Here is a 14,020-nt window from a genome sequence, read left to right as displayed (position 1 = left end):
GTTAAAGTGGTTCAGGGCTGGTTCCCTAATTCCCCAGTTAAAGTCTTGATTGTGATCTTGCACATACCACACTGCTGGTTTCCACAGGGGAAAAAACACAAATGCCTTCATGAGAACAAAATCTGTAACTTTAGAAGTTGTTGGAAAAATTCTTTGGTTTGAAACCCGTTCTTTGTGGATGTTCCAACATCTCTTCCTATATCTGAAAAATGGCTGTATCTTTGCTTGCTTTTTTTAACAGATTTTTTACACTAGGAATCATGATTCTGCAGTGTATTTGAGGATTGTAAGAGTAATGGTTAGCAAATAGGATTCCTTTTCCCCTTGTTTGTTTTTGTTTGATTTTTTTGTGTGTTACATCTTACTTTGTCTACTATCATGGGCAGATATTATGGGAAGATATTTCCTGCCTATTTATTCCTAGAACAGCTGAACTGGGCTTTTGTGGCAGTTCTGGACTATCTCTGAGCACTCCCTTACTGCCCATAAGTGGAAAGTTTGAACTTTAAAAGTAGAACTGGACTGATTTGTATATTCAGAGGCAATTTCTGAGGAATTGTGTGTGTGTACATATATGTACTGTATATCCTTGAAGGAGAAGAGCATCTAAGATAGAACCTCGTGACATTAATGTGAAATTATGAAAAAAATCCAGTAGCTGATGGAATGGTAGTAGAGAAAAAGCTTTGCTGATACTATCAGCTTCTATGATGGTGTGTGTACATTTTATTTTCCAAGTGACTTTTAGCTTCTTTTCTTGAGAAGAGTTGTCATCTTTAGAAATACACCTTTTCCCCTTTTAACTCTGAAAAACCCTGCCATGTGAGCTGGATTAATTCTTGTAAACATGTTTGGCAAAGAATATGAAAAATAGCAAGTGTTGTTTCCTCTAATATTTGTGTTTTTCTAACAATATTTGCCTTCTGGTGTGTGCTTCCTATGCTCATGTATTTGTAAGCAAAAGCCAGCATGAGATGAAGGCAGATGATGAACTGGCACCAAGCTTCTTAAAGAGCTTTCCTCTTCCAAACAGCATCAGTGCCGACTTCTAAACTCATTTGTTTCTCTTAATGTTGTCTGCAATATTTAGTGCCATAGCTGTTCATCCTCCTATTGACATCCATCCTCTTACCCTTTAAATAAATGATGCAGTTGATTTTGTGCAGACCAAGCTTGCTGTTTTTGAGCCTTTCTGAGGAATGTGCTGAGCTCATCCTACTCCAGATTTGCTGCTCTCCACAGCATAGTAGCTCTCTTCATCAGAAGTGGCAGATTATGAAACAGAGATAAAAACTCCCTTTAAATTTGTCTTTTCCTTATGTTTCTTAGCCAAGAGTTTAGAAAGAAGAGGTGGTTGTTCAGGATTTCTGGTAGAGTCGTGCTGCCTGCATGTGAGTTGCATTGAGACAGCACTCCCTGGGAGTGATCAGAATTAGTCACAGAGATGAAATGGATGTGGACAGAATTGGCTAGAAAATTTCTGAAAGTCTCCTTCTTTCTTTGATATGTTCCTTGTGGTTTTGAAATGCATCACTACCATGTTTGGTATTTTATTAACAATAATTGTATTTCCCTCTTTTGAGCATTTCAAAGAGTTTTAGAAGTATTAATTGAGTATCCGCCCTCTGACATCTATGAAGAAAGTGAAAATAAGGTCTTGTCAAATACATTTGTTGAGAAAAAGCATTAAGAATAATGCAGAGAATATTAATATCACTGAGAATAAACAGTTCAGTAGTGATTATTGAGTCAACCCTACTCACAACACTTGTGCTGGTTGGTAATGACCAAAGCCTTGTGGTTCTCAACACTCATCCCCTGTTCACCATGCCTGGCTGGCCCATGCTCTCCCTTCAATAACAGCAGGTTGTCTCTGGGACAGAGACCTTTCTGTGCTGGTGTTGCTGAGAAAAGGTTTCTCCCTTTGGAGAGTTTTCTTATTTAAAAGGGAAGATGTAACTGAATTTCAACTGCAAACACCAACAGCCCTTAAGCTGCAGATCTCAATAGGTTTACAGGTGATGAGCTATGAATTTATGGGCTTTGCTCTCCACAGCTTTTCTCCCTCTCTCTCACTGCATTTCTCCCTGAAATGGCTTTCCTGATGTGTCCAGATAGAATTCATTTACTGTGATCTTCACACTTTAAAAACTCTTCAGTCCCTACTCCTCTAATGCTTCCAGAGAATCCATCAATTATAAAATATTTTAAGGCATTTTTTAAGTGTTTCTGTCAGTATAATCTCAGCTGCACATTAAGTGTACTTCAAACCTGAGATGAATGTTTATTTAGTGCAAAATGAGCAGTAAAACATACAGGAGAGAATTCTTATATTCTTTCTTTTTGCAGCTGTTTGGCACCTGAATGCAGATACAACAGATTTCAGATCTAGAGAGGAATAGATTGAGTTAGGGTTGGTTAAGATTTTCTGTGAGTTTTCTTAAATACGAAAGCCACTCTGCAAATGAATGTTTATCCTCTAGATTTCTGAACACTGGCAAAAATAGGACAGAATGGCACCACGTTAACCCTCAGCATTTGTTCAGCACCTGCTCACAGATGTGTTTGAATACTAAGGAGAAATTCATATGGTGCTCAACAGCATAAAAAGTGTCAGCATGTGTGTGAACAAGCAGGAGGAAATATCGATGTGAGCGTGTAGGAGGAGAAAGACAATTACAAGGGCAATCCAATTAATGCAAATGATGCATGCAGATGTCTGTGGCTTTTAGTGCTTCCACTCTCCACGAGCTGTGCATTAGGGATGAGGGAGGGGACTGCTGCCTCCCCTTGTGTGGCAGTGGTGTTTTCAGACCTGGGCATCCCATTCCTGCCAGGAGATGAGGAGGGGACACCTTTCCCTACCTGCTTGTGCCAAACAGGAATGTGCCAGTGAAACAGCTCCTAAACCAAGAGCTGCTTCCATGAGTAACTTAATCTCACCTTCTGCAAGCAGCAGTGTGTCTGTTGACTCCTGGCACTCTAGGCAGCACTGTCACTGCTCTAAAAGTCAAACAAGATAATTGAAAGAGAGCCCCAGGTTTTTGGGGCTGTATGCTCAGGGCCAGTGTGTTTGATTTCCTTTAACAGGACTGTTCACCTAAAGGAAGCAGGATTTGAGCTGGAAAATAGACATCCTTGCAGCTACATATTGATCCTTGGAGCTGCATCTTGTCCATCCTTATGATGTACCTTCTGGAAAAAAAGGCTTCTTCTCTCATCTCAGCATCTGGTGAATAGTGACTTTGATTAAACCTGGCCACTTGGTTTTTCATATGGCAAACACAAATATGTGGCCTGAGCAGCTCAAAACTTTTGCTCTTTATTTCTTCCCTTATAAAACCTTGTTCTCAAGAGACAAACCAGACTGACCTTGCTCTCCTGAAGTGAATAGAAACTCTGCTGTTGATTCCAGTGAATGCAGAACCACCTCAGTGGGCACTGTAGGAAACCAATGGGAACTTCCTCCTGTTTACTCCAAAGAGTTTTGATTCGGGCTGTAGCACTAATAAACAGATAATTAAATAAATACTAAGTTTATTTAATAAATAAATTAACAACCCTGTTAAATTAACAATCTCTCTTAAGTAACAATCTCATTTTACAAAATCTTTCCTGTCAGAACTTGTGCCACCTTTTCTCCAAGCATTATTGCCATGTCAGGTATTTGGAGAAACAATACTTTGGGATGAAGTGGCAAATTTACTTTCTCTTTTGTGTGCTTGATTTCCATATTGACTTACAGAGAAGCTGCTGTCCTCCTGACTAGTAGATGTTCTAATTTTTTCTTTTTTATAATAATATATTATATTATTATTATTAGATACTTGCATAAAAAGTCAGAGTCTGCCAACAAACTTATTACAGTGGCTTTTTAAGGTACTTTTATGTTATCTTCAGCATTTTGCCAACTTGCTGTAAAATACCTTATGCATTTTTCTGCTCTAGCACATTTTGCTTAAAAGTAATGTAGTTTTGTCCTCAGGGAAAAAAAAGGAAAAAAAATCCAAAAATCTCTGTATATACAATTCTTTTAAGAAGTTGAGTGCTCAAGTAGAACACTACAGTTCCACTCCAAGATTGAATATGCATAGTTTCTTGTCCATTGAGGTTGTTATGAATACAAATTTGGCAACAAAATTCAGGCAGCCAAGTGTTTTCACAAGTATTTCAGCTGTGCTTGAAATACTTGTGAAACCAAAACATACACAGCAAGGAACATTGCCAAGCCAACTTTTAAAAAGTTATATGTATGTATTTCATACTTTTTTTTTTTTTTTAAGAACCCCCATAGAAGCCTAAATTGCATGGCTAACTCTTTCTGAATGTTAAGATTTCCCACCTAATCAAATAATAACATTTTCTGGACAAAAATTACAGTGCTCTTAATCCCTCAGGAAAATTTCATTTGTAAAGGTGTGCCCAATGTCAATTAGCAGCAGATACTATAAAAAACCAAAGCAAAACAACTAAACCTACCCAAAATACCCAAACAAAAGCCTCCAAACAGTGCAAACAGAGAGGAGATGCAGGATAATTCTCAGGTTTGTCACTTTTGGAGGACTGTCTGTTGGTGGGAGCTCTCTCCCTTCTCCCTGCATTCCTTTGTTCTCTGTGCCTTTGATATCAGCCACACCTACACCAGTATCTGCTCTGTCTCTCTTCTCACACTTTGTGCTGCTTTGATGGTGACTATTTTTATTATTCTCAGTGTTGTCTCTCTGTCTCACTCTCTTATGAAATAACTCACCCTGCTCTGTAGTGCTGTTAATTTACAAGGTGCTTCACAAACACAGATAAGAGCCATCCAAGGCTCCACTCTAAATAAGACAAGACAAACGCAAGATGAAGCACTTGAAGGCTGTTCAGGAAAGTGAGGACATGGAAATGACTTATGCAAGGAGCTGAGGGGCTTGTGAAGTGGAGTTTCTCAGAGAAGGTTTAGGCAGGATGGAGAGGATGTTTGGCAGTGGAGAAAAATGATCAGCTGCAAGGAGCAGTGAGGTGAGACGTGAAGGAAGAGAAGGGGAGGGGAAAAAGAAACTTGGAGAAATAGGGGACAATGAATCTCGAGAAAAGCAGGACACAATATTTATCAGAGGTTTGTTCAGAATGGTCTGGGAGGAAACTGAATAAATCCATACAGTCTGGGTGTGTTTTTTTCTGTTGTTTTGGACAAAACTTGACTATCCATGACAGCTTTACAACCTTCTTTGTTCCCAGCCTGTCTATCATGACAAGCATAGCAAGCAGTGCTTACATGTTGATGTGTTAAAAAGTTTCCCTACTATTTAAGATGTCTCTCTTGTATTAAGTATTATCGTATCCCCTGTGTCCATTTATGAAGGGAAAGAATTAAATATAAAACCTAATGGATGTCAGGAAGGCAAAGAGGGGCGTGTTCTGTCTGGTTTTTGCTTTCATTATTTGACTGAAATTCCAACCTGCTCTTCTCCCTGTGGCTTTGTAAGGGGAAAAAGATTGGAAAACTGACTTACAAAATTTTATAAGAAAGAATAATATATAAAGTCAGAGAATGAGCCACATCCTACAAGACTCTTTGCTTCTTGTATTGCTGTGATGTAAGCTGGCGCTGGGGTCATTCCGTATCTTGTAGGACTGCACAACCTGATGGATTTTTTTTCTCTCCACCCTTACCTCTGGAACTCTTAGGCCAGCACCAGGTGAAGCAGGGCACATGTGAAGTGGTGGCCGTGCACAGGTGCTGCAACAAGAACCGGATCGAGGAGCGCTCGCAGACGGTGAAGTGCTCCTGCTTCCCGGGGCAGGTGGCGGGCACCACACGAGCCCAGCCCTCCTGCGTGGAAGGTGAGAGCTCTCCTCTCCTCTCCTCTCCTCTCCTCTCCTCTCCTCTCCTCTCCTCTCCTCTCCTCTCCTCTCCTCTCCTCTCCTCTCCTCTCCTCTCCTCTCCTCTCCTCTCCTCTCCTCTCCTCTCCTCTCCTCTCCTCTCCTCTCCTCTCCTCTCCTCTCCTCTCCTCTCCTCTCCTCTCCTCTCCTCTCCTCTCCTCTCCTCTCCTCTCCTCTCCTCTCCTCTCCTCTCCTCTCCAATCCTTCCTTTTGGTAATTTGGGAAACTTCTCTGTGAGTTGATGATAATCCTCTTAATATATGTGCTGGTCCATTTCATGTCTGTGCCAATAAAACTTCTTAATTTTTTCACACAAGAATTCTCCTCTAAAACTAGTTTGGAAACAGCATAAGCCAAGAAATTCAAGCTTATGATATTAACTCTTCCAGATGTCTTAAGACTTAGTAGCTTGGCTAAAAATTCACTGGATAATAAATGCAACCCTAAGGCTGGGCATGCAGATGGTGCTGGGACATCTGATATGGAGAGCTGTTCTCTGGATCAATACTGCCTGTTTTTCATAGAGGTTGCTGCTCTTGTTTAGTAAACCTACTCCAAGACAGACTTTTATTAAAGTTACAAAAATCCCTCATTTCATTAATTCATAAGTGAGATCCTGTTTTCATTCTTTTGCACGTAAAATTGCAACTGGTTTACTCAAATATAAAACAAAAAGCTTCAAAGTCCAATTCTAATCTAATATTCAGAAATATTTAGTGTCAGACATAAAACTCTAAATGCATGTGAATCTGTTTTCTGAAGTTTTTTTATCTATTATGAAGCTGTCAAAACAGACATTTGTGGATTTAAAAAAAATTAGATTCCTAGTGTTTTTATGCTTTGTAATTTAACAATACCTTTAAGTTTAACTGTGCATTTTCTTAGGGAGTTTTCTTTCTGCATCAGAAGAGTCTTCTGCATTTTTAGGTGACACATCTAATAGCAGAAATACTTTTACACATAACAGATAATAAAAGTCAGACATTATTTTAAACTCACATAAGGATTGCAAAGGTGACACTGTCATTCTATGGCAGAAATATATAAATCCTGTAGAGCCTGGATTCAGTCAACTGCTGCTGAAGGAATTTAATAGCTTATTTTTTTCTTAAAGTATCATTGCAATTAAGTGCAACAAAATATTATGAATGTAAGATTTTGACTTTTAAAGTGAGAGCCTTTGATTCTCTCATTCCTTAGGGTAATGCTTTAGCAGACTTTGCTTATTTTTGCAAGCATCTGGGACTACACTGAGTTGCTGCAGCACAGAAATTGTAACTCTCTTTCCTTAGCCTCAGGATTAGATGTGTTTTTCTCCCACTCTAGACATACCCTTCAGTAGATTCCTACACTGTGAAAGCAAGAAACTGTTCAGGTCTTAAATTTGCATATTACAGACTGATTATTGCAGATATTTAGGGTCTTTTTCCAGCACCTTTGTACTGAATGCAGGCTTGTTTAATTTTTAATTTGCCTATAATTTGCCCTGAGTTTAAAGGGAAGGATATGCCCAAAGCATAGAGTTACTTGGCCATAAAAAAATTATAAAGCAATTGGTTTGTAGCTATTTTTTATATTCATTGAGCTTCAGACCTTATCCAGTAGTGGTGATTATTGCACTAGGGCAGCAATTCTCTCTGCTGCTGGTCACTGCTGTGGTTGGTACCTGCTGTCCCCACCCCAAATCACCCAGCCCTATTTGCCCAGCACACCTGTGGTTTGCCATTCCTCATTCCCACCCCTTCAGGAGTGCTCATGGTGCCTCTTTCCAACCCAAAATCCCTTGATTTGTGTTTTTCTCTGTGCCAGGAGCCCTGGTGGGTGCTGCCATCATCTCTGTGTGTTTTTCACTCCATCCTTACTGACTTTATCAGAAATGATCTCTCACCTCCCAAGAAGCACAGTCAGGTTTCACTCATTTTTTATCCCCCAACTGATGCCCACAATCAATCAGTATCAATGCAAATGATCTGAGACCCAAATGAATGGTGGAAGTTCATACATTTATTTTGTAATGTTATAAGACTGAAATATCAGTTTATAAAAGCCAAAGCAGTGCTCCAAGAGTGAATTTTTGCATTATGCTTTTCAGTAAAAGTACAAAACAAAAGTAATTGAATGAACATTTCAGCAATATCCTGATGTCAGCTTGCCTGCTTGACACCCTAATTTTAGGTTGCAGAAGAACAAATATGTCTTGAAATTAAAAGGAAAAAAATGTGCTTTGCAAGAAGTAGGTTCCATTATTTTTGTTCATCTTTTCTGAATGTGTTATCTTCGAAGGCATGCAATTCAATAGTTCGTGCTCATAGTAGCATAATGCAGACCAGCTGAATCAACATTTTAAGCCATACTTTATTTTGAAATCCAATATAGATTATGTAGGATTGTGTACTGATATATTTCATAATAATTTCCTGGGATTTGATGAGTGCCATGAACAATGCAGAGCTGAGAAATGCATGCAGGTGCTGTTGTTAACAGCAGGTTTATGAAGTCATGACTACATTTCTAAAAGTAATAGGTCTTATCAGAAATTGTCTTAAGGGTAAAAAATTAATAAATTTGTCTAGTTAAGGTGTAGCCTTCCAAAGCATATTGCAAAAGTGGCACTGTGACTGCAAGTAGATTTTTAGTTGCTATTCCAGTGCTTGCCAGAGGTTTCCCAGTTCTTACCTGCAGTATTTGTGATACACCCCACATGTTTACATCTCTTTGCAGTTCTGTTTCTCACACAGTGAAGGAAGAAACTGGCATTTCTCTGTCCAGTCTCCCATATTCATGTATGGGTTAAACAAGAAGCCTCAGCTTCATTTCTCCTTAGAGCAGGTACTTGACTGAAGCATGCAAATGAAGGAAAAAAGTCATTTTTGTAGTCAGTGGAGATGGAAAGGCACTTCCAGAGGTCAATTCAAGTGTTGGAAGCAGTCTCTGGTGGTGCCTGCCTCTTAACCATTTGCATATGGCATTTACCCTTCTGAGGGCTGGTGAAGTGTTCAGCCACTTTTTTACCTCAAACATACTTCATGGAATTCACTGTTAAACCAGTAATTGTAGTTTTTATCTTTTGAAATCAACAAATTGAATATGGCACAGACAACCTCCCTTCAAAAAAAAACCAAAAACCCAAAACAAAACCAAACAAACTAAAAATAACCTCCCTTCAAAAAAACCCCAAAAAACCCACAGTGATAAAAAAATATTGTTTCTCTTTCCTGCTTCTTTTTTTCTAGCTTCCATTGTCCTGCAGAAGTGGTGGTGTCACATGAACCCCTGTTTGGATGGAGAGGACTGTAAAGTGCTACCAGACTATTCAGGTTGGTCTTGCAGCAGTGGGAATAAAGTCAAAACCACAAAGGCAAGTACAGATATCACCTATCTTTAAAAGTGCCAGTGTTCTGATTGCTCTTATTGCATTGTGTCTGAAAATGGTCCTGATTCAGTCTTCAGTGAGCCAAAGAAACCATTTCGTGGTGCTCAGTGCCAGAGGGATAATCATGTTCCAGAATCAGTTCTTCAATTTGCAGACTGAGTACAGGGATCCAAAACCTTTACCACTGTCACACAAAGTAAGCTTCCTGTGCTGGGCAGCCTTTTACCTTTTGAAAGTACCAGCCAGGCTTGGGAATGTTGGAAACCTTCACTGATGCCACTGAGCACCACTGGAAATCAGGATGGTTCAGAATATTTCTAATTACAGACCACCCTGTAACTGGCCTGATTTATTTATTTTTAAATCCAAACCTTTGCTATGTCATCTTATTTCCTAATTAATGTAGAGAAAATATCATGTCCTCTGTCTGCTTGGCAATTTAAAACGAGTTCAGTGCATTGAAGTTCAACAAGTCAGAGCAAACTGCATGTCTGAAGACATCATAAACCAGGAGTCTTTAGCAGGCAATAGCAAGCACAGACATATGCTCAGCTTTTCCCTTTACAGCCTCTTCTAGCTGGGAAAGAATGTTGTTCATTAGGTTACAGTCTGAGTTAATAAGCAATACTGTCACCAAATGTTCTTTAGTAAAGGCTGCTCTGAGGAGTGAAAACTGCAGTAATTTCTGGATGGGTGAGAGGAAATGGGATGTTTTGGGCAGCTGTGGTTTTTATGCTGGTGCTCTATAGACCTTGCACAGTGGCACAGAGGAAGTGGCATCCCTGCATGTGGCAGAGAGGTTGGAACTAGAAGAGCTTCAGGAACATTTTCATCCCAAACCTTTCTAAGATTCTGTGGCCAGTGTTCTTTATTAAGTGCCAGGGTGTAGTCTATAGCATTTCTGGGTCCTGCTGTTCTCCTGTGGTGGACACTACACCTGGAACTTGGTCTGCAAACTCTGGAATCAGTGTGGATAACTGAGACTCAGTTATTGCAAGATAAAGGTCACCCTCAGCCTTTCAGTTTTTTCCCAGTGCTGATTTTTACCTACTCATTAGTAGATAAGGAGCAGCATTGTAGCATCACACTGAGGGTGAGATTGGTGAATTAGGAGTTCCAGATATTGTACAACTTCATCTCTGGACAGACCAGAAGAGAGCTGGCAATTTATACCAAAAGGACCTCATTGTAAAAGAGTGGGTCAGGTTAATTATCCCTTGAGTGAGTTAATTGTTCTTGATGCATTTGACAGATACTCGAGGAGTGGGGAGCAGAACAAAGACTTTTATGTTGTCACTGATGACTGGAGGCCTGAGGTGTCAAATCCTCATTCATGCACCTGCCTTTTCCTTCCTAGGGACAGTAGTAAGGAAGCTAGAATGGAAAGAAAAGTTCCCTTGTCACAGGGAAATGGGAAGTATGGCATAACTTATATTTTTACTTTGAAAACAAGTCAAAGATTTGTATCAGAACCATAAGCATAAAATTTCTTAGGTCTATTGTTAAATTTTTGCACAAAGAGGAGTATTTGAACTGTCAGACCAGTAGCCCAAACTGTTCATCCACCTGTGAGCCTCAGCAATAGGACACAGCAAAACCCTTTGGGACAGTCACAAAAAGTGTACACATCCATGATTTTTTTCCAATTTAATGGTTGCTTTATGTGTAAAACACAATAGTTGAGATCCATTTCATACTAATTTTTCTTCTGTGTTATGCACCAGAGATGATTTCATTACCATTTAAATTTGTAATCAATTTTTTAAAGCTTTTTAAGACCCTGGGATCAGTGCTACGTGGGACAGTGGCTTCCACAGGTTAATTATACACTGAAAGAGAAAATGTCATTTAATCAACTTTAAGTCCTCTATATTTTCATTCCATGAAAATAAGGAAAAATGGTGTAACTGAAATATTTGAAGCACAGGAGACTGCTGACACTACTCAGTATTTAGATGAATAGTTAGTGTCTGAGTGGGACAGTTAAAATGTGCAAAGCTGAGGAATTTGCATCTTCCATCAGTTCCCTCAGGGAAGGAAATAAAATCTCTATGCTGAGTGTCTGTTTAGTTTTGTGACACATGTAGACACTGCAGAGCAGAGCTGACAAAGCTTTCTCCTTCCAGCTGCCTGTTCTCATCCATTTCCAGGACAGGAAATCCAACAGGACCCTCCCTGAGCAGCCAGAGCTGCTGGGTTTGTCCCTGTGTGTGCATTGAGCACTTCCCTGCAGCCCCTCCAGGGTCCTGGGGGAGTTCTGCTGTCTGGGAGAGATTTCTGCTGCAAGAACAATTTATTCCTTCTGTGTGCTGCCTGGTCCCTGATTCCCTCCCACAGGATGGACCACAGGGAATGGGCAGCAGTTTGCATGAATGGCCCCTTGGGATGGAAATCCCACACTTGTGCTGGAGGCATTGGTGCTGGGAATGACATGAAGCAAAGTAAAATAGGAGATTTCCAGGAGATGTTGGCGGCAAATTTAATGATGGACTGCCATTTCTCTATCAAATCCCTCTCATTCTAGCAAATAACAATGTAATTAACATTAATTTAGAGATTCTGCTCCTCTGTGTGGTATAAAGTTGTGGCTAGGGTGAGTTCATTCATTGTCTATTTGTGTGTACAGTTCTTTTGCAGTAACAATGCACCTGACATCCTTTTTTTTAAATTTTTTTTTTAAATTCTGTGTGAGTAGGATTTCTCTTTGCTCTTCTTTCACAGGTAACACGGTAGCAGAGGCTAAACCTGAGGGTCACTCCCAGGACTGTGGCATGTGGAACTGTTCCTTGGCTATTACAGAGAGACCCTTCTTTGTCATGATGTTATTGACTTCATCCTTCAAACTTACAACAAAGGAGTTGGGAAAAAGGACAGCACTTCTCCTTTCAACTGTGGCTGCAGTTCCTGAACCTGGATTTTACTATTCAGTGGTACATTATGATTTCACAAGGAAAAATAAGGAGATTTGGTTCTACCTGAAATGCACCTTGGATTCCCAAGGATCTGAGACCTGGAAATTGTGGAAGAACACATCTGAACTTGTTGTGGTTCACCAGGATAAGACTTTCTCAATGACACAAAGATATGTAAAATTGTTTTAAATGAGTTTAGGTCATGAATGTATCTTAGGGGATCATAGAAAGAAAATGCTGATATTAGAACTGGTACAGATGATCTCTAAGGTGTTTTCAACCTATATGATTCTATGGATTTGTCTGAGGTGTTTCTTGCATACAGTAACAACATAAAAATACAAAGCTGATCCCAGTGAATTGATGGGACCATGTTATAAATTATGTCTTAGTGTATTTTCAACTGTAATTTAGTACCTATCAAGGTGGTATGAAGGTGAAAAGATGGAACTTTTAGAATTAGTAGCAATTATTGTAGGGCAAACTTTGGTTATAGCTGTGCAATTAGATTTATTTCCTTAGATAGTTCTAGGTAGTTTAACCTTTACATTCATAAGTGATGGCAGGAAAGCATGAGGAAGAGATAAAATCTGAAAGCAGGCATAGCTTTTCTTGTCCTAAAATAAATCCATTCTCTAGGGGAATAGCAAAGTATACATATTCCTTGCCTCTTTGAATCTAGATATGGAAAAGAATTTAGCCATTAGCTAGAAATATTCATTGAGATGCCTCAAAAAAAAAGGGAGAGCAGGCTTGTACTGCATAAGGAAGGCTTACTGGAAGGGGAATAATTTGTTTGGATTTTCATAGCTTTGGTTATATCCTAATAGGTAACATACTTAAAATTCATAAGCAAAATTCTAGATAAAAGTGAATCTTCAGTTTCAATTAGTTCTTGTTTAGAATGATTATAATAATTAAATGTCCAGTTCCTTGACAGACTGAATTTCCAAGTGGTTACATTTTGAGACACATAATTGTTCCCTATTATTGTAGATGCATTTCATGCTCTTTTTCTTATTTGCCTGTTGGAGTTCCTTGTCATCAGTCTTCATAAATAGAATAGAGGGTAGAGGTGAAGCTGTAGCCAGCCTGTCCCCCTGACATTGCAGCAGACTGAAGTGCAGTGGTGCAGATGAACTGCTGGTGACCCAGAGACAGAAGTCATTGTTGTGCTTTATGTGCTTTATTGGGGTAACAATGCACATCCAACTTTTATGGAGACAGAAAGGTGGGGGGGAAAAAAAGTGTCTTGTACTAATGTAAGTTATTTTGTATAAGCTTCTTGAAAGATCCCATCAGCTGTGGGAAGCTGTTCAGGGTCATAATTATTAACTTCCTGGTAATCTGGAGTGAGTGAGAGCATTCAGCCTGTTAATTCCACCAGAGTCAGTAGTGGAAAGATCTGGCTCTGTGTTTCTTGGTTTTGATTTCCTTGCTTTAGGTCACTTTCAATCATGTATTTGATTACAGCTGGGATCATAGTGGTCATTGTACTCAGTGATAAGCAAACAAGAGAATTTCTGCTCTGTGCTTGGACAGCTGGACAGTTAATAGACTCTGCTTGCCCTAATGAGCTCTACATAACCAATATTTTTCCATTGTTTTGATTTTCTGATTAAATTTTAAAATTACCTTTACTACTTCTCTTGTTTCTCTGCATATATATTCATGGTGTCATCAGGGAAGTTCCTTTTCATTTGCTCATTGTAGAATGTTGACCTATAATGGGAATTTATTTATTTTGGTAAGTGCTCTGTGGTGATGCTTAGTTAAAACCATTGCTGAGATGTTCTAGGTGAGAAAAAAAGTTTTAGAGAAAAGTTGTCTATTTTTGAAGGTAAATACAAAGAAAATACTTTCCAGT

The 14,020-nt window shown here is 39.3% G+C and overlaps 1 protein-coding gene across 1 annotated transcript in view; it reads left to right on the top strand.

Annotated features, from left to right (window-relative positions):
- Nucleotides 1-13,796, top strand: part of LOC306807653 (uncharacterized protein) — a 66,720-nt gene extending 52,924 nt beyond the window's left edge. The window contains exons 4-6 of the mRNA XM_079317456.1: nucleotides 5,674-5,829; nucleotides 9,102-9,185; nucleotides 11,963-13,796. Coding sequence (XP_079173582.1) covers nucleotides 5,674-5,829; nucleotides 9,102-9,185; nucleotides 11,963-12,342 — 620 coding nt within the window. The 3' untranslated portion in view covers nucleotides 12,343-13,796. The remainder of the gene's footprint in view (nucleotides 1-5,673; nucleotides 5,830-9,101; nucleotides 9,186-11,962) is intronic.
- Nucleotides 13,797-14,020: the final 224 nt, after the last annotated feature.

The sequence above is a fragment of the Erithacus rubecula genome, assembly GCF_903797595.1.
Source record: "Erithacus rubecula genome assembly, chromosome: 13".
NCBI classification, from domain to species: domain Eukaryota; kingdom Metazoa; phylum Chordata; class Aves; order Passeriformes; family Muscicapidae; genus Erithacus; species Erithacus rubecula.
Note: the sequence above shows the minus strand (reverse complement) of the source record. Positions and strands in the feature narration are given on the sequence as shown.